This window comes from Filicampus tigris, chromosome 4 (genome assembly GCF_054856515.1).
Source record: "Filicampus tigris isolate MCC_2025a chromosome 4, RoL_Ftig_1.0, whole genome shotgun sequence".
NCBI lineage: Eukaryota > Metazoa > Chordata > Actinopteri > Syngnathiformes > Syngnathidae > Filicampus > Filicampus tigris.
In genome coordinates, this window is record NC_141220.1 from 9,097,980 (window position 1) to 9,117,358 (window position 19,379).

The window sequence follows — 19,379 nt, forward strand, 5'->3', positions numbered from 1 at the left end:
AACTTTTATGTTAAATGGGTTTAATGATCAGTCCTTAGATTAAATGACTTCTTTCTCTTTCAGTGCTACAATCCCTGACATATTAAACCATATTAAACACACAAATATGCTGCTGAAATACTTCCTTAACTGTGCTTAGTACAGTAATTGTTGGCTTTAGCCTTTCTTTTGCTCACACACCTGCAGCAACGTGTGCTGAAGTTATTTTGAGATTTGATGCGTAGGATTGTAATGTAGTGACCTCATTCATTGCGCTGGAGAAGATTAACTTGTCAGTAAAAGCTACTGTAATGTGGTAGATTCACATTAAAAGTTAATTAGCAGCTTTAGTGTACAAATACACAGCTCTGATAAAGTTGTTGTATAGGTGAAGTGACTTTTAAAAAGGAACTGAAAGAACCCCATTCATCAAGATGAAACAAAAACAAGCGGTGTACTTTATGACAACATGGGAGTTCTTTTTTTCTTCTTATAGGTAAAACATTATTTCAAGAAGTTATATGAGCAATTCCATTTCCCCCCGTGGATCTGGTTAAATGTGTGTCAGATACAGTAAGTCTCTTTACAAGCCAATCCTTTTCTGCTCAAGTGAGTGATACAAAAGAGGGAGCTGAGCCAACAGGGAATATAAACGTAATAAAGTGTGCCAGGTGTGTGCGTCTATGCAAATATCTACCTGTGTGGAGCAAGCAACAAGAGCCAATTGGAGTAGCATAAGGAAGTTAGAGGATTAAATATTCATTGTCGTGGGAAGCACCTACGGTTAGCAATTCAAATTCTTTACTTAACTTACCGTCAACCGTTGTGCTAAGAGTATTTGCAATCTGCGAGAATTTAAATGATCTTCATTCAACTGAGGGTGCAGGCCTGGTTGGACCAATCTACTGCACTGGTAGGCTGATAAAATTATTACTGAAAATGATTCAAATTAAATTAGTCCTGTCTCATTCATTTAAAAAAAAAAGTTATTTCATATTTTGTGTGTTTGGACGGATGAATGGTAAATATAAAAGACACTGACAAGATACTGTTCCATCTCCAGATGCCTACCAAGATGAAGTCCGAAATATGTACAGACTAGTGCGCTTGGATATTTTTTTTTTTTTTTTTAAATATATTTTTCCTTTGTCTATATCTACAACTGATAGTGTAGAGGTACATTTGCCTGACTGTTGTAGCGGCATGTGTTCAGTTCCCACTAAGTGACGCTGTGAATGAGTGCAAATGGTCTCTATATGTGCCCTGCGGCTGACTGGCGAACAGCTCATGGTGTAGTCTGGCTTTCACCCAAACTCAGATGCGATTGTTTACGGCACCCCACGGCCCTGCACAGAATAAGCAGTACTCAAAATGGATGGCTGTATCTATGGGGGAAATGTATATTGCTTTTCAGCAGCTGAGGAATTATTTATATTTACTATTTACATATTGAGTGCAGGAACTTTCAGCATAGCTGTCTGTACTGACAGAAGTTGTGGCTACAGACAATACACTATAACACTGTAATTATAAACGCAATATCCCAATGTCCGTCAGTGTCACATTGAGCAATTACACCAATAAAGTATTAAGTCACTGTGTCAGGGACTAAATTCACAAGCATGCAAATATATTGTGGAACTTAAACATTGTGACTTCACAGCATATTGAGAAACCTAACAAAGTAACATTATTCTTGATTGCACATTCTGACACACCTGTTCCTCAATATAATGAGAGACCGATGTCTACTGCTTATTTATAAAGTACATACAGTATAGTAAATGTCACATTTGCAGGGCAATTTTGCAAATACCTGTGGTTTTGGAAGACACAAGTGAGGATCTTGTTTGGCGTGATGGTTTGCCTTTTGGAAAAAAACACAATCAGTATGTTTTGTGCTGAAACCAGATTTGCCAGATCTGTCTGTTTATGATGTTGAATTTGAAGGAGAGAGTGTTTTATAAAGGCGTGACGCAGATCTTGAAGGGAGAAGGGAAGCGAAGCGAAAAGAATCAAACTCATTGTCCTTTTCATCAGGTTGTTTAATTTAATTGCACTGTGATAAAATGACATCCATATCTAACACTAACTTGCCACATAGTTGGTTAACTTTTGCAAAATAGGAATATATGCAAATATGCAAGTAATTAAACAACAATATAAATGCAAGCTTGTTGCATTTATAACTGTTTGTAGTTAACAATTTCTGTGAAGACTTGGACATTTTGCATCTGAAACCTCTGCTAAGTAATTAAATGAGAAGCAAATGAATTGACGCTTGGTATGAAATATTTTGTTATTTACAATTTAACCAGTATGCTACCACAGAGAAAAAGCAGTATTAATGATGGACTGGTACTGCTTCATTCGTTGAGAAAAAAGAAAAATAGATGATTACTTCAAAAAATAATATTCACGTAATCATAGTTGTTTTGAACTATTTCAACTGTCCTTGTTTTTCTGCTTCATTTAGAACTGTTGGAAACCTGCACTCTTTTGAAAATAAATCTGATTTTCAAATGGTGTTAAATACTTGTGAGAACATTATGTTGTTGTCTTACCTTTGTAAGAATAGCTTCGCAGCTTAATCTACTTTCACTTTCATTTCTGACAGTTGAAACAATAGCAGGTTGCAAATAGCCAAATGCTGTACTCGTTTCATATGTAATAAGGTGAATACTGTCGCTCTAATGTCAGTGCAGTAGTGCTTATTGCCGGACCAGCAATGCCACTTCTCATGTTGTTATTGTTACCTGTACAAACTGCCAAAATGCTTAAAACATATTCCAAATCCAAGACTTGCAGTACATTTTATTGCTGACATGTTTTGTTACCGTTTAGACTCTACTGTATATTGATTTGCTTGACTACTTCAGTTTTGAATTTCTCATCTTCTGCTGGCTATGCTCAATGTGTGTTGCAGCAATATGAGCATAACTTCAAACACCACTCTGGACATTCAGCTAAGCAGTAACCACTGGGCTTCTGCCAACTACTATCCTGATGGTGAGGCCTATGACTCACACCAGTACAACCATATCTGCCTCCTTATTATGGGATGTGATTATGTTAGGAGTTAATCACCAAGAAATAATGATAACCTCATTTATTTTGTGCCTGTCCCCAGTTCCAATAGTGATGTCTGGGTACACCAGTAGTCGTTTGTGGCCTCATGATTCCCAGCCACAGTTCTGGAGTAAATATCAAGTGTGGGAGTGGCTGCAGCAGGTCATGGACATAAACCAGATTGATGCCTCCAACATCCCCTTCCAAAACTTTGATATGGATGGCCACCAGCTTTGTAACCTGACCTACCAGGACTTTGTCCATGCTGCAGGAAGTTTTGGGCCCATTCTCTACCACAGCATAACACAGCTCAAGTGGGCCGGTGCGTGTTTTAAAAGTGGGACGTAAAGTAAAGCCACAGAGGCAAAAATGGCTTTCTTTTACTGAACTATGGTACAGTATATAGAGACAATTCATCGCTGTGTCTCGTAAAGAACACAGCGTTTATTTAAGAATCTAGCTAAGTTTACATAAATGAATGGTCTAATTTTTTAGTTTAACATTAAATAATTAATGTAGTTGTAATGAATGCAATCATTTTATTTTTCTGTACCATTTAAAGTGCAACTACTATTATCATAAATTTTAGAAATATACAGCAATTAACCCAAGGTACTGACGAGTTAATTCAAAGCAGGGGACGCACAGTGCGTAAGCTGTGCTATTGCAGGACAGGAATGCTGATTTCAAAATAATTAACCGTTCTCCTCTTCCCCCTTTGAATTGTTTATATTAATTTCCATTGACACTTTTTTCCTTTTGACTTTAAATTGAGTTATTTGCTTGACTGTAATTAAACTGAAGGTGAATTGTCACCTGATTTTTGCCACAAAACACCCATGCATTCCTCCAACCATGGAGGACACACACCTCCTCCCCGTAGAGTCCACGTCACCCTTATCATCTGCCTATCTCGCCTAATGGGCGAGCTGGGCCTGATTACACATGTCATGAAAGGCATTCTGAAATGCATGCAATGAGGCAACTAGTCTTTAAACAGGTTTTAGGTCATGCTGGAACATTATGCTCTGATGTTTCTCTTTTGACAATGGGGAAGCAGCTTAGCTTCATTTTGGACAGGTGTATGCCATTTTATAAATAAAGCACAGTATTCATTTCATGTAACCAACCATAGCATACAGTGACAGTAGGAAGGCTAATCATACGTCTCACGTTGCTGTTGGGGGGTCCTTTGCTATAATAGATGGTGGATTCATACAAGTTTTGCTTAGTAATTTCAGGTTTTCATGTTTGTATACCGCATGATAAATGTCATGCATACAAATAGATATATAGAATCAATTTATAAAATACCAAATACATTTCAGAATTTCAAAACATTGTACACGGGTGATGAATTAGGTTCCACACCAGTAAAGCCTTTGCACAAATTTTCTTTTGACCCTTTATGTACAGAATACCAAGTGGAAATGAGCCAACTGGAACTAAAACCAGAATGTAAGAGATTACATTTTGCCAGAAAACAAGATGGAATTCATTAGATAAATAATATAAAATCAAAATCTAATTGTCCTATCATTGTGTTTTTTGTAGTAGACATTTCCTGTCCATTTTCAGAAGTTTGCTATCCACAAACAGGTACAGTAAATATATAAATTACATGTTTTATTTGATTTTATTCAAAAGAGAATCTTTTAAATAATTAAAGTACTTACCAAAGTGCATTTCAATCTGTTACCTTTTCCTTTGTTGACATAGATGGCTATGACTCATCAAGTCAACCTCATGTACTGGCTGTCTCACCACCCCCTTCCAGCCCTGGTAAGGAATTTGAAACATATTCTCGAAATACTGTAAGAATACTTTTTTTTGGTGTACGATTTAGCAACATGTTCATTCAAACTGCAAAACTGCATGAAAGAAAAATTTGCCTAATGTCTGTTTCTCAGATCTGCAAAGGTCCTACAGTCGTCAACATCAGGTCAAAAAACATAGTAAGAAAAATATAAACCCACAATCACATATAGACAAAAGTATTGGGACAATTCTTACACAGTTAATTCATCTTTGGGTGGACCCTTTAGATCAGAGGTGCCCATGAAGTAGATCGTGAGCTACCAGTAGCTCGCGAAGGGAGTGTCAGTAGCTCTCATAGCATTAACTCAATTACTGCCAACCATCGCTGCTATTGATACAGCTGCCAGTAGGCCTGTTGCATACCGCACCGTGTACATATATGGGGCCAGGTAGGCAATGCCAGGTACACCAATATTGTATATGTTGTACATACAGTACAAAGAATTCTAAGTACATTTTTAAATAAATAAAAGTAGTTAGTTCATGCTGAAAAAGTGTGGTCCCCCCTGCTTTAGATCGTATGATGTATGTTAAACTCATCAAGCTCAAGGCCCATGGGCTGAGACCAGCCTTCCACATTATTTTATTTTGTTTGACAGTTTATCCGGGTTGAGGATAAGATTCCATCCAAAATAGAGGAGTTCAATTAACTTGGGGTCTTAGGGTAGAATAGAGCGGGAGATTGAGACAGGGAGATTGGTGCAGTTTCTGCAGTGGTGAGGACTCTGTAGCGGCCTGTGCTGAAGAAGGAGCTACGCTGAAAGGGGAAGTTCTCAATATACCGGATGATCTACTGAATCTTCCCATCCTTATTAATTGTCATCAGCTATGGGTTGTGCCCAAAAGAACAAGAGCACAGATACCAGAAGACAAAATGAATTTCCTCCGGGCTCTCCCTTAGACACTGGGTGAAAAGGTGGCTGGAGGTTACTGTAGACCTGGGCATCGTCCCTCCGTCCACGAGTTTCCAACCTGCATATTTAATCAACCTACGTAGTCCCGGCCCGTCCCCCGTCGATGAGTCAGGAGCACGGCACCTGTGTGTAACGGGTGGTGGAGTAAGCTGAGGGGGGTAATTAGTCATGGACGGGTGTTGTTGGATATTCGAAGTAGCAATGACTTCTTGATATACAGTACCACAAGCGGTTGTTTAATTTACAACAAAACAATACTTCCCCAGCATACCACGCGTTACTCAAGAGCACAGCAGACAAAGGTGTGCTGAAGTTCAGGGAAAAAGAGTTTGACCAAACGACAATAAACCAAAAAGGCGCCACGATGTGCCGCGACACCGTACTACAATAACTGCGTTGGTTGGCTAACTCCGACCGACTGGGACCAAGTGGGTCAATTAAAGGTACAGGATGGAGGGACACTGGCCGATATTTAAACAGAAAGAGTGACTCACAGTGACTCTCTGTGCCATGGAAGCCTGTTCCCAACCTGGTCCCTCACTCAAATCTGTCCCCCGAGCAACAACAACTCACAATTGTTCCTCGCCGCAGCCATCAAAGCCTCGCCGCGAAAACTAGAAAAAAGATGGACTACAGATGAAAGACAGATTTAAAACATGGGCTTCTGGTTAAGCTTAGTGAGTCTATTTTAAAAATGTTCCCATCATTCGTCAACCGTCAACAAAACGGGCGTCCGTCATATAGGCGGATAGATGGACCGGTCCGTCACATAGACGGAATGCCCAACTCTGTTTATTCCTCAGAGAAGTTGACAAATTCAACATTCCCTACCTTTGCAAGCGCTCGCCACTCAGTGAGATACCATCTTTTGATCCAACATTAATGACCTCTGACCCCACAAAGGCTCTTCTGGATCAATGGACAACAGGTCCCACAGACAATCTCCCGAAATTTACACCTTTTACAGCAATTTTAAATATTCTTCCGTTTCACTTCATTTTCCTTTGTTTAATGGTCTATTATCCCAATACTTTTGTCTATGTAGGTGTTTGCTTTTGTTGTTCATTTGAACTTTTTGCAAGTTCACCCGTACTATTCGATCTTGATTTTTGACAGATCCAAGGGGGTCCCATTTGTGGGAATTTATCAGAGACATTCTACTCCATCCTGAATGCAATCCAGGACTGATCAAGTGGGAGGATCGGACAGAGGGGGTATTTCGCTTTCTTAAATCAGAGGAAGTGGCACAGTTGTGGGGCAAGAAGAAAAACAACAGCAACATGACTTATGAGAAGCTGAGTCGGGCAATGAGGTACAACAACACAGCTAACACGTAATGACCAATAATTGTTTGTTATAGGTTTTTGCGCAGTGTCAATACTTGCCTCACTAATTAATTTTATTTACAGTAAAAACAAAAGCTCTGCATGATTAATCCCAAACACAGAAAACACATCTAATACGGCTTAAAATTATTTTCCTTAAATCAGAAGAGAATTAAAAAAAAACTCAATGTTGGCCAAACCACTGGGAGGTAAAAAATTGAGCCAGTAGTTCTCCCTAACTTTTTGTGTTCACTACACCTCATCAGAAGACATATCTGTGAGATGCCTTTATGAGCAAAACTGACTAAATAAAAGAGAAATTATTTACATAATAGTTTGGAACCTGTGGCGTGAGCTAAGGAGGAAAGTGCAGAGGAGAGGACCCTGGTCACTTGACAATACAGGCAAGGCAAGGCAAGTTTATTCTGTATAGCACATGTAATGCACAAGACAATTCAAAGTACTTTACAAAAAACATCAAAAGCATTACAGAAAGAGAAATAAAACATTAAAAGGGAAGTCAACCAACATATTTTTTTTCAAGAATATGGTCTATGCAGGCCCACTATTTGAAACAAAGCATTCTGATAAATATTGCGTTTGTAGAATAAGAGTTAATCCACCCGTTTTTAGCCATCTCTCGGGGTGGCCATATTGTCACTTCTGTCAACTGAAAATTACATCACAGTGTCTCAGGGCGACCAATCACATCTCACCTGTTTTCTGAAGCTGGGTCATGATTGGTCGTTTTCTGAGCCCTGAGGGTGTGTGATGTCATTTTCAGTCGAGAGAAGTGACAAAATGGCCGCCCCTTGAGATGGCTTAAAGGGGGGGGCGGATTTTGTTGCTTAATTCATATTCCACAAACGCAATATTAATCAGAATGCCTTGTCTCAACTAGTGGGCCTGTACAGAAAATATTCTGGAAAAACATATGTTTGGGTTGACTTCCGCTTTAAGAATTACAAAAATTAAAATCATGTAGAATAATTAGATCAAAATGATTAAAAGCAAGATAAGTAGAAAATGAAAAATAAAATGAAAAATACCGTGCAGATTTCCTGCACAGGCGCATGATTTCGAGAGATAGTGATCCCTCTTTCTGTATCCTCTCATCTTGTGAAACATTACAGAAGATTAGGTGCTAATTTGTTGGCAAAAGCGGTAGTACAAAGTATTAACATCAGGGGTGTTAATAATTGTAGCGCGCATGATTTGATGTAAAAGAATGATTTCTTAATGTGTTTTATTTTCACTGAATAAATGCACCACTTGAATTAAAGGTTGGATTTCTTTTTTATTATTTAATTTAGTTTATTTAAAATGTTGTGATATGTCATCTACACTAAGGGTCGGCAACGTTTAACACACAAAGAGCCATTTTGGCCTGGTTTCTGTGGAAAAGAAAACACTGGGAGCCGCAAACGCTTTTTGACATCTGAAATGAAGATGTTATTATATATATATATATATATATATATATATATATATATATATATATATATATATATATATATATATATATATATATATATATATACATACTAGTAAAAAATTGTGGGATGCTTATGAAATCCATGCAGTCACTCAAAGAATAAGCAAACTGTTACGTTAATATAACAGTTGCATTGAGTGTAAATCGGTTAGTCAAACCTTGAGAGTGAAAAGCTCGGATGTTATGTTCAAAACAAGAGCTGATCGAATGGAAGGCCCAGTCCCAATACCCACGCTTGCACCCTACGGTCCTCATTGAAGTGTGCACGTAGTGGAAGTGCAAGTAGTGTTAAAAATGTGCAAAAATTGCACAATTGGGACAATGCGTGTGCCGTCATTGACTTACGCCCCTGTGTCTTCGAGCATGGCGGCACCGGTTGTTGTTTTGGCAATTTTGCTGTTCAAAACTATATTAATCAATCAAATTATCAGAGCTGGGCACTTGACCCTTTTTTGCAGGTCCGGCCGCGACCCTCCACCCTTGACCTGGGTACTCTTCCGGCCTCGACCCCCCGGCCTGATTCATAAAAAATGATCACGCCCCTCCCCGTATACCCCCGCCCCCCCCAAAAAAGGGCACGTCGCCACCGCGGAAGGGATGCTAACGGAAGAGGTTTATTTAATGACCATTAGCTGGCTAATTTACTACTCAAACCCCCTGTGGACATGCTTCAAACATGCTCAAACGCGCCACTAGTACTTACCCTGCTGCATGTGCTTACTTCCATTGCGAGCCCTGGGGTTGTTTTTGTCGTATTGTATAATTATTTGGGTCCAACAGACGACAAGTCTGCAAGCATTCAACAAGTTACTTATTTATTTTCCACGCTTCCCCTCCTTCACACTTCCTGGCCTTCAGAATAAAAGCATACCAGCGAACCACTACACAGCAGGTTTGCTACGGCGTATTTCCGGAAGTAGGGAAGACGCCAGAAGAAGTGCATGAATTTCTACTTGATGTGCCGGCGTCATCCTTGAGTGCTGCGCGCAGCTTAACTATACTCGTGGAGACAAGTTGTTTTGAAACAGTTACGTTCCAAGTCGGGGGGGCGTCGCTTCAAAAAGGCAGCGACAACAATGGATATCGTGCCTGCTACAACCATAATGGGACCGAGATGACTAGACGATGCATTTAATTTTATTGCGAAAACAATCTGGAAGGTGGCGGCTAAGGGGGAATGTGGGTGAGTAGCTTCTTTACACACACATATGTGACATAACACCCAAGGCGCTGCCAAACTAGCTTGCTTTGCAGCAGCACCGAGCTGCGTGGTGCATCCTCTCCTCTGGGGGAAACTGTATGTCATCGCAGCATGTGACATAATGGACTGATCAGCGCAGCAACAATTCCTGATGTGTGTGCGGCATGTGTTGCAGAACTGTTGCCAACAGCACAATATGTAGGTCATGTGAATCAATGCGGCAGTTGTCGCTTGCGCCAATACAGGAGTAGAAAGAAGCCTAAAAAGAAGCCTTTCACCGAGTAGGTTGAGATGAAATTTGACCGCCTTGCGGCCACGTCACACATATGAGGGCCGATTAGTGGGCCGGACTCCACTTCTACTTCCAGCCATGCTTAGTCGAGCCCTTTTTTAAAATGTGTCAGCCTCCACCCCCCGCTCTGCAAATTATAATTGAATTAATGCTAACTCAAATACAGCAGACACCAATACAACTCATACTGAGTCAAAAGCCATCCATCAGTTATTCATCCATTATCTGTACCGCTTTTTCCTCATGAGGGTCGCGGGGGTGCTGGAGCCTATCCCAGATGTCTCCGGGCAGTAGTCGGGGTACACCCTGAACTGGTTGCCATCCAATCGCAGGGCACACAGAGAAAAGCAAACATACACACTCACAATCACACCTAGGGATAATTTAGAGTGTTCAATTATCTTACCATGCATGTTTTTGGAATGTGGGAGTAAGCCGGAGTACCCGGAGAAAACCCACGCATGCACAGGGAGAACATGTAAACTCCACACAGGAAGACCGGAGCCAGAATCGAACCCACGACCTCTGAACTGTGAGGTGGACGTGCTCACCAGTCGACACCGTGCCACCCGATTCGAAAGCCATTGAATAAAAAATGTATCTTAAGACGAGTTTTAAAAATACAATACAATACGTGGGCAGAAGGGAGCTTGCCTAACATTTCATGGAAGGTCATTCCAAAGGGAGCGACCGGCAGCGAGCCTGCTCTCAGTCCTCGGTATCTCAAATAGCATCTGGTCTGCTGACCTTAGGCACTGGGCAGATACCTAGGGGTGGAGGAGCTAAGAGAGGTAAGGTGGGGGTGGGGCGAGACCATTAGCCATTAGAACTAAAATGTAGAGGGAGCCAGTGAAGGGAGGCCAGAGTTAGAGTTACTGTATGTGCTCCCTCTTATATATGCTTCTCCTTGAGGACGTCATCAGAAGATACAGAATCAGCTTCCACAATTATGCAAATGACACACATTAATGTACATCGCCATGGCTCCTGACATTGCAGGATCATTAACAGTATTTTAGATATGCAGTCATGGATGGTAGTAAATTTCCTACAGCTCAACCAGGACAAAAAAGAGGTTTTAGTTGTTGGTCCTGGAGGCAAGAGAGTGAAACTGTGACCAAAACTAAACCCTCACAATATGTACTAGAAAACATGGGCATAATTTTTAACCCTCATAATAATTTTTCCCCACATATCAATAATCTAACTTGGATTGGATTCGACCATTTTGAGAATATAGCCAGACTGCCGATGTCTCTCTAAAGCAAACATAAAGGTGCTGATGCATACTTTTATCTCCTGTTGTTTAGATTGCAATTCCTTGCTCTGTGTGTATAAGTGTGTGGGAGATGTATGTATATTTTATGTAGGAATGGGAGGGGTGGGTATCTGTTTTGCTGCTTTTTTTTTTCTATTGACTGTTTTAGTCTTTTTTAACCTTTATTTTTTCATGTATGAAAAGTACTATATTAAATAGAGTCATGTTTTTCAAACTTTTTTGAGTCAAGGCACATTTATTTCATTGAAAAAATCCCGTGGCACACCACCAGCTGAAATTGTGAAAAAAAGAGCTTATTTTAACAATATAAGTGCTATATTGTTAATATAAGCATTTTTAACATTGAAGAATGACGTTATTTTATAACGACTTGAATAGGAATTAAATAAATACAAGGAAAAAAGTGTTTTATAATGTTTTATATTGATACTTACTCAGTGTGAAACATGGGACTGTTTGGATACGCATGCGTCAATAAGGCTATGTTCACACTGCAGGCAAATGATTTTTTTGCCCATATACGACCTGTATCTGATTTTTTTATAACAGTCTGAACGGCTCAATTCCGATCTTTTCAAATGCGACCTGGGTCGCTTTCGTATGTGGTCCTAGATCAGATACGTATCCGATCCTTTCCAATGCGTTCGCGGTCTGAACGGCCAGGTCGCAAATATCCGACACTGACGTCATCCGGATCGCAAAATGCGGAGGGAAAGTGCTGGCAGCAGGGGGATCGAATCTACAAAGTTGTTTTGAGTAACACTATTGACTTTATATTTTACTTTAATTTAATCCCACTTGAAACATGAAGCATAAAGTGGACATTTATGGCAATCATAGTAATTCAGCCACGGATCAGATCGATTCGTTTTTTACGCACAGTTGTGACGGACGTCATCGATAGTGATGTCTCCATGAAATGAGATATTAAAGCGTCGCCTCATGATATTCCCCAAATACTGTAGTGTATTTATTTCTACCTCATACCTAATCGCTTAACTGTATAAATGCCCAGCCACGCTGGACCACATTTACTTCCGCAAACACAACATTGGGAGTTACCTCGTCTCTTCTTCTGCGCATGCATCTCACTTTCGTGACTCATGTGTTCATACAGCAGGCAAAACCGAGGTCGCATTTAAAATGTAATATCAACGCTTACACAAAAAAATTTGATTTTTAAAAGAAAAATCTGAATTGAGCATTAGGACTGCAGTGTGAACCTAGCCTAATTCGCTTGTCTCTAAACAAAGACAATTAGCTACCTTCTGCTGCTGCTGCTGCTCTTACCTGCTGGTATGGAAGAGTACTACAATGTCATAAAGACATGATTACGCTGCCAGGCGCTAGACTGTACAGGCACACAAATTACATAATTTTCCACGGCACACCTGACAATATCTTGCCGCACACCGGTGTGCAGCACAGAGTTTGAAAAACACTGAAATGGTGATGATAGATAGATTGATTGAGTATCAAATCCAGTTGCTGATTCACTAATATGTACATCTTTTTTCTCACAGATATTACTACAAAAGGGAAATCCTAGAACGAGTAGACGGGCGCAGACTGGTGTACAAATTTGGTAAGAATGCCAGAGGATGGAAGGAGTCTGAGAAATAATTTCATAATTTTTTTATAGACTTGAATCCTGTATGATTTTGATTTATCTAACTCTGACTACGTACTTTTGCTGAACACATGGGAAAATTTTAATATTTTGCATATAACACATTGGGTTGCATGATTATTGCCCAGGTCCCAAATGAAGACATGTTGATACATGCCAGATGACTAATATTGTGAATGAGGCCAAGTGTGCGAAGGATGAGGATTACTGTATAAAAAAACAAACACAAAGGCAAACAGTGTAGTAAAATATAAACATGCTGTAATTGAACTTATTCTATTTAGCATGCCGCATTTCTTGCGGTGTGTGTATATGAATGTTGTTTTTTTTATGTTTGATACAAATAAAGCTGGTCATTCCCTTTTATCTTTCTCAGAGCATGTGTGAAAGCTTTGTGTTACAATGTGACGTTTGGGATATGTGTGGGAAAAGCTATACCAATCCAATCATTCTTGTCTAACTAACTTGTAATATTGTGGACGAATCTACACTCATGGCCCTCACTGTTAGTGACTGCCTGAATCTTATTGAGCTCATCTTGATGACTGTGGTTCTATTGTGACAGCCAGATTGCAGGCCATCTCTACCACGGTGCTGCACACACACACGATAATATTAAAATGCACGGCCACTTATGCTACTGTTCTCACATGCAAATAGAGTGTCTAATCTTGACTCTGATTTATCTGGTTTACATAACGCTTCATTTGCATTGTGGGTTTTTGATTGACCCCTCATTTTATTAACCGACTTCTTCATATCTAGCCCACAGCAGTGTTGCAGCACTTGTGATGCTGCCACTTGGTCCTCATTGTCATCTGTGTTAAAATGAATTAAATCCGTGTGTGGATGGATACCCACAGGAGTCTATCCATATATTTTCTATAGGCCTATTGCTTATCTTCATTAGCATTGTAGCACCCACAGGAGTGAATCACAAAAAAAAAAAAAACTAATCTATAAACTAAATGAATGGACCAGTAAAACTACTAGACTGCTAAACATCCATCCATCGGTTTTCTGTATTGCTTATGCTCACGAGGATGGACTGGTCGTCAGCCAATCACAGGTCTGCTAAACATTTCGTTGTAAAAAAAAAAAAAAAAAAAGGACTGATAAGATGTACTTAAAATCAATTTTCAAATCATGTGATTGAACACAAAGTAACAATCAACATGCCTGTTTCCTGACTGGGCTGAGATGACACTTAACACATTCACTGCCATTGACGAATTTACTTGTCTTTTCATAGTCCAACCATTCAATCCCAGGAATTTATTTATATTTTTTTCAAACGTTAGGGTAAAAAGAGGGTCTGAAAATATCTGGCAGTGAATGAGTTAATTACATAATTCTTACAGTAAAAGAAACAAAAACAGGCTACCATTTCTTGATTCATGTATTACTGTGTGCAATCTTGTTTTGTTCTACGCTCACTGTGCAAACACTATAATACTTCTTGGCTGGAACTTGTGATAAAAGCAATTATAGTTTTTAAGTAAATGCATGCAAAATTTCAGCTGTTATTACAAGTTATACAACTGTAAGTAAGTAATACAGCAATTTTCTAATGGTTTGGTTGTTCAACCTACAAATATGAATCTGGTTTGACAGTTTACATACATTTGAAACACATCAAAAGTGGTAGATTAGACTCTCTCTGTCAAGCCCCCTCACCCCCCCCCCTAAAAAAAAATCCCCATTAACACATTTTAATAAATTGCTTCTTGATCGAATGACTGTCCTTCCAATCCTAGATACCAAAGATGTACTATATACTGTATAATAGATCATCTTCAAAAACTCCCCTTCACAAGCTCATCACCATGTGCCACACTTCCGGCTCAAATATACTTCAACAAATAAAAATTGACATCATTCATCCCAATACAATACTTTAACAATTTTGTGAGGAATACTGTGCATGATCGCTGCACCTGATTTTAGCCTATGAACTTTTGATTCAACATGTTATGTAATGTATATATTGTATTTTATAAACATGTAACTATATCATATTGTTTGTTGCCTAAGTACTTGTATTTACTGTTATTTTTGCTTTGTTTTACTCTGCAATCTGCAGCCAGATCAGAATTGCAAATGTGAATCTGTGGTATGATAAGCTCGTCAGCAAGCTCTGAAGAAGCCTGATTACAATCCTGATCATTTGAATCAGGTGTGTTGCAGCAGGGAGATATGGAAAACAATCTGGACAGCGGCACTTGAGTACCGAATTTGGAATTTGTTAAACTCAAGGCCTAGGTGCCAGATCTGGTCCGCCACATCATTTTATGTGACCAACGAAAGAAAATCATGTTCGGCGATTGTTTCTTGCTTAAGTATCAAAATTGTATTACATTTTTTTTTTTTTTAAATGGTAGAAATTGGCATTTGCACAGTATGGGAGTGAACATAACTGTCTTGTTTCTAGACCAACGGAAGTGGCTCTCCTCATTCCTTTAAAATTCAGCGCAGGAGATGCAGCGCATGGTCTACATGTAGGAAGTGGACTTCTTGGATTACATGCAGAAGATCGGCGTGCCCAATGTGCATTTAAAAGAAACTGCAAGAAGATCTCCACTTGCGCTGTGAAGTGGGCACTTAGAGACTGCCTTTCCACCCCTGATCGTGCGTCCGTGTGTGATTGTCTTGCGTCTGTGTGTGACTGTATGAATACTTTGTAACTATAGTTTTTCATTTATCTGTACCTAACTTGAGTATTAATGTTTTCTGATGACTTTACACCATACATTTGAAAACAGACATCTGTATTTTCTGCTCCTTAGTCCGTCAAAATACTGTAGTCTGGTTACCTTTTTCCACCTTTGCTGATGACAGCACAAAGATAAAAAATATATTTTAAATAGAGAAAGTTCAAATCAACGGTTGCGTTCTTGATTGACTGATATCTCAGTCGAATAAGGCACCAAAAAAAAAAAAAAAGCAGAGAAACAACAAGGACAAAGTTAAACCAGGGAACATGAACGACAATGGCAACAACTAGACCTTACATCGATCTGATCTACTTCATCAAAATAGTTCAATATTTTGCATTCTATTGAAAAATCGCTGCTCAAATTTAAAGTTATAATTTATGCAATCTATCAATGACGTAATTGATCTGATCTGCAAAATAAGACATTCCATCAAACAACCTCGTTCAGTCCGACGTCATTCTGTGCTGTCATAGTGCATAAGTGAGCAAGGTAATCTATTTTTAGTCTTTTTGTCGAGTGTCTTGAGAGCGGAAATCCTTTACGCTGGGAGGCAGAGGTTCCACCTCCGCACCCTCAACCATCCAATAACAAAGAGTATTCAGGCAGTGTGTGTATATATATATATATATATATATATATATATATATATATATATATATATATATATATATATATATATATAAAAATATATATATAAATATAAATATATATATATATATATATATATATATATATATATATATATATATATATATAAAAAGTCCACTGATAGTGTAGTGGTACACACGCCTGAGTTGTGTGCGGGCAGCGTGGGATCGATTCCCGCTCAGTGACAGTGTCTATGTGTGCCCTGCAACTGGCTGGCGACCAGTTCGGGGTGTAGTCTGCCTTCGCCCATTGACGGCTGGGACAGGCTCCAGCAACTCCCCGCGACCCTATATAGGATAAGCGGTTTGGAAGATGACATGACATGACATGACATATATATATATATATATATATATATATATGTATTTTTTTTTTGGGGGGGGGGGGGGGGGACTGGCAAAAGTCTGAAAAACATTTTATCCATCCATCCATTCATCCGTTATCTATACCGCTTATTTCTGCCAAAAAAAAGAACTAGCTACAGTATGTGTGTTATTCGTTTTAACACCTCTTTTATTCAAATAGCTTTCATCACTGTGTAAGTTACTTGAACGTCTGGCCACACACATTCAGCCAATCACAGATGCAACCAACAGGCATTGCCCATCTTCCGATCAATTCAGTGAACGAGTATTAGCTTTTTCAAACTCACTGATCACCGATTGCCTAAAAATCCCAATGTTAGTTTTGAATTTAAATACAGTTTAGATTCTGTACTCATAATTTTAGCAGAGTCTCTTTTAACAAAAGTATCTGTACTTCTGCTTGGGCATTAGGTTTGAGTACTTTTGCTTCCTCGCTCCCCATCAAAGGAACAAAACATCTAATCTAAGATGGCGACATGTGGCTCTTTTGTGGTTATGGATGCGCTAACTGGCATTGGCGTGCTGGAAACACTTGTGCACAAAGGCACTGGCAGAGGTGCTTCAGGCAGAAATAACCAGCAGGAAGACAATCAAACCTGTATTTCAAGTAGGTAGAATGCATAAAACCATAAAACAGTGTAGGGCTATGACAACAGCCATTTGAGCTCTACTGCTGTTGTTGACAAATATCTGACTGAGCTTCACTGCAAAGCATCAAACTGGCAAAGCCACATTGTAGGTTAAGAAAATAACACGTATGACGTGTTAATTGGGCATTATGAATGTACTTCAATCGATTGCCGGTAATTCCCATGCTAGGCACAGGTGACACAAACATGAACTCAAACCGGTTGTAACCTTTGAATCACTGAAGGAACAAACTAAATGAATAATTATCTGACTTTCATTGAAAATCATTTTGTTGCTTAATTGTGAGAGGGGATGGTGGTAATTATATGACTACATAAATTAAAGAGATTGAATTTTATTTTCTTCAAATAGTTCCTATTTACCTACATTGCCCCAGAATACAGTACTCTCAGTGTTGGCAGTTAACTTTCCAACAAAATGGCAGAGAATGCAGTGGGAAACCGCTGTCACAAGTGAATTGTTTCACTGTTAGTACGTCTTCAGTGACTGCTATTTGTGGTTAAATTGACATATTTTTCATCATGACGAGACCTGTATAGGCCTACTTCCAGGTAGCAATAGCTGAGATGGTACCACGAGGAAATTATGTCATGTCATGTCATCTTCCAAACCGCTTATCCTATACAGGGTCGCGGGGAGTTGCTGGAGCCTATCCCAGCCGTCAATGGGCGAAGGCAGACTACACCCCGAACTGGTCGCCAGCCAGTCGCAGGGCACACATAGACACTGTCACTGAGCGGGAATCGATCCCACGCTGCCCGCACACAACTCAGGCGTGTGTACCACTACACTATCAGTGGACCTACGAGGAAATTAACCTTTGAAAAAAAAACAGGTAAATGTCTTGAATGATGATTTCAGCCAACCCTTGAAAAAAAAAAAAAAAAAAAAAAAAAACAGGTACTGTATTTTCCGTACTATAAGTCGCTCTGGAGTCTCACCAGCCATAAAATGCATAATAAAGTAGAAAAAAACATATATAAGTTGCATTTTTTAAGAAATTGTATTTGATAAAATCCATCATCTAGAACAGACATGACATTTAAAATTTAAATAACGAGCAATTTAAAATAAAAATAGAATAGAGACAACAGGCGGAACAGTATGCTTATGTTACATTACACAACGACCCCTCCACCACCCGGAAGCCAAGTTGCCTCCGTCGCGTAACGCTAGCTTAGAATACTGCTGCCGAACAATGTGTGATATACCTCAGAACTTTAAATTAGAGGCCATGACATCAACCAACTCAGAAAAATGGAAGAAACCAATGAACGAGGAGATGAAGTCCTTAGAGGACAACCAGACTTCTACTCTGACTAAGTTAACAGATGGCAGAGATACAGTGGGAGGAAAATGGGTCTATTCTGTCAAGGAGGACAGTGATGGATGTGAACAGTACAAGGCCAGGTTTGTAGCTAAAGGATATAGCCAGAGGGCGGGAATAGATTATGGTGAAACATTCTTACCGACAGCAAATCTGACCAGTGTACGTGTGGTGATGCAAAATAAGGGGCTGTCACACGTAGACCTTGCGCCAACTGTGGCTCTACCTCACACCCCACCCGTGCACCCGCTTGCAAGGCCACCGGACAGAGATGCCAGCGCTGTGGGAAGATGAACCACTTCTCCAGGTTGTGCCGCTCTGCGCCCTTATCCAACTCTTCATCCCATTTGCCTGGCCGGTCGAGCCCAACCACTATTCACTCTGTGGGCCCCTGCGCCAAGGCTTTCAAGTGGTACAGGGTGGAACTGGATGGTGTGTGCTTGCCGCTCCTGCTTGCTCCTCGAGGTCTCTACTGAATGTGTCCACAGTTAGACGTCTTTTTACCCTGCTCTCGATTAAGGCCAACGCCAAAGACCTGTTCGGGTATGGTCACACTAAAATTGGCATGGTGGGCACCGCCACCTTTGCCGTACGCTACGGCTCCAGGACTCTCCCTGCTTTCACTTTCCAAGTGTCTCGTCATGGCGTCAACCTCTTGGGCTTTGACTT

At 39.8% G+C, this 19,379-nt stretch overlaps 1 protein-coding gene across 4 annotated transcripts; it reads left to right on the forward strand.

The window, feature by feature from the left end:
* The first annotated feature begins 782 nt into the window (after window positions 1-782).
* On the forward strand, window positions 783-13,368 carry ehf (ets homologous factor). 4 transcript variants are annotated; one of them, XM_086028456.1, is made up of 9 exons: window positions 783-892; window positions 2,906-2,988; window positions 3,110-3,370; window positions 4,465-4,506; window positions 4,603-4,647; window positions 4,768-4,830; window positions 4,959-5,003; window positions 6,897-7,092; window positions 12,896-13,368. In XM_086028456.1, the coding sequence occupies exons 2-9, from the start codon at window positions 2,910-2,912 to the stop codon at window positions 12,993-12,995; spliced, it is 831 nt and encodes a 276-aa protein (XP_085884582.1). In that variant the 5' UTR covers window positions 783-892; window positions 2,906-2,909; the 3' UTR covers window positions 12,996-13,368. The 4 variants fall into 4 exon arrangements, with proteins under 4 accessions (XP_085884582.1, XP_085884581.1, XP_085884583.1 ...); XM_086028455.1 differs by lacking the exon at window positions 783-892 and having other exon boundaries at window positions 2,886-2,988; XM_086028457.1 differs by lacking the exons at window positions 783-892; window positions 4,465-4,506 and having other exon boundaries at window positions 2,886-2,988.
* Window positions 13,369-19,379: the final 6,011 nt, after the last annotated feature.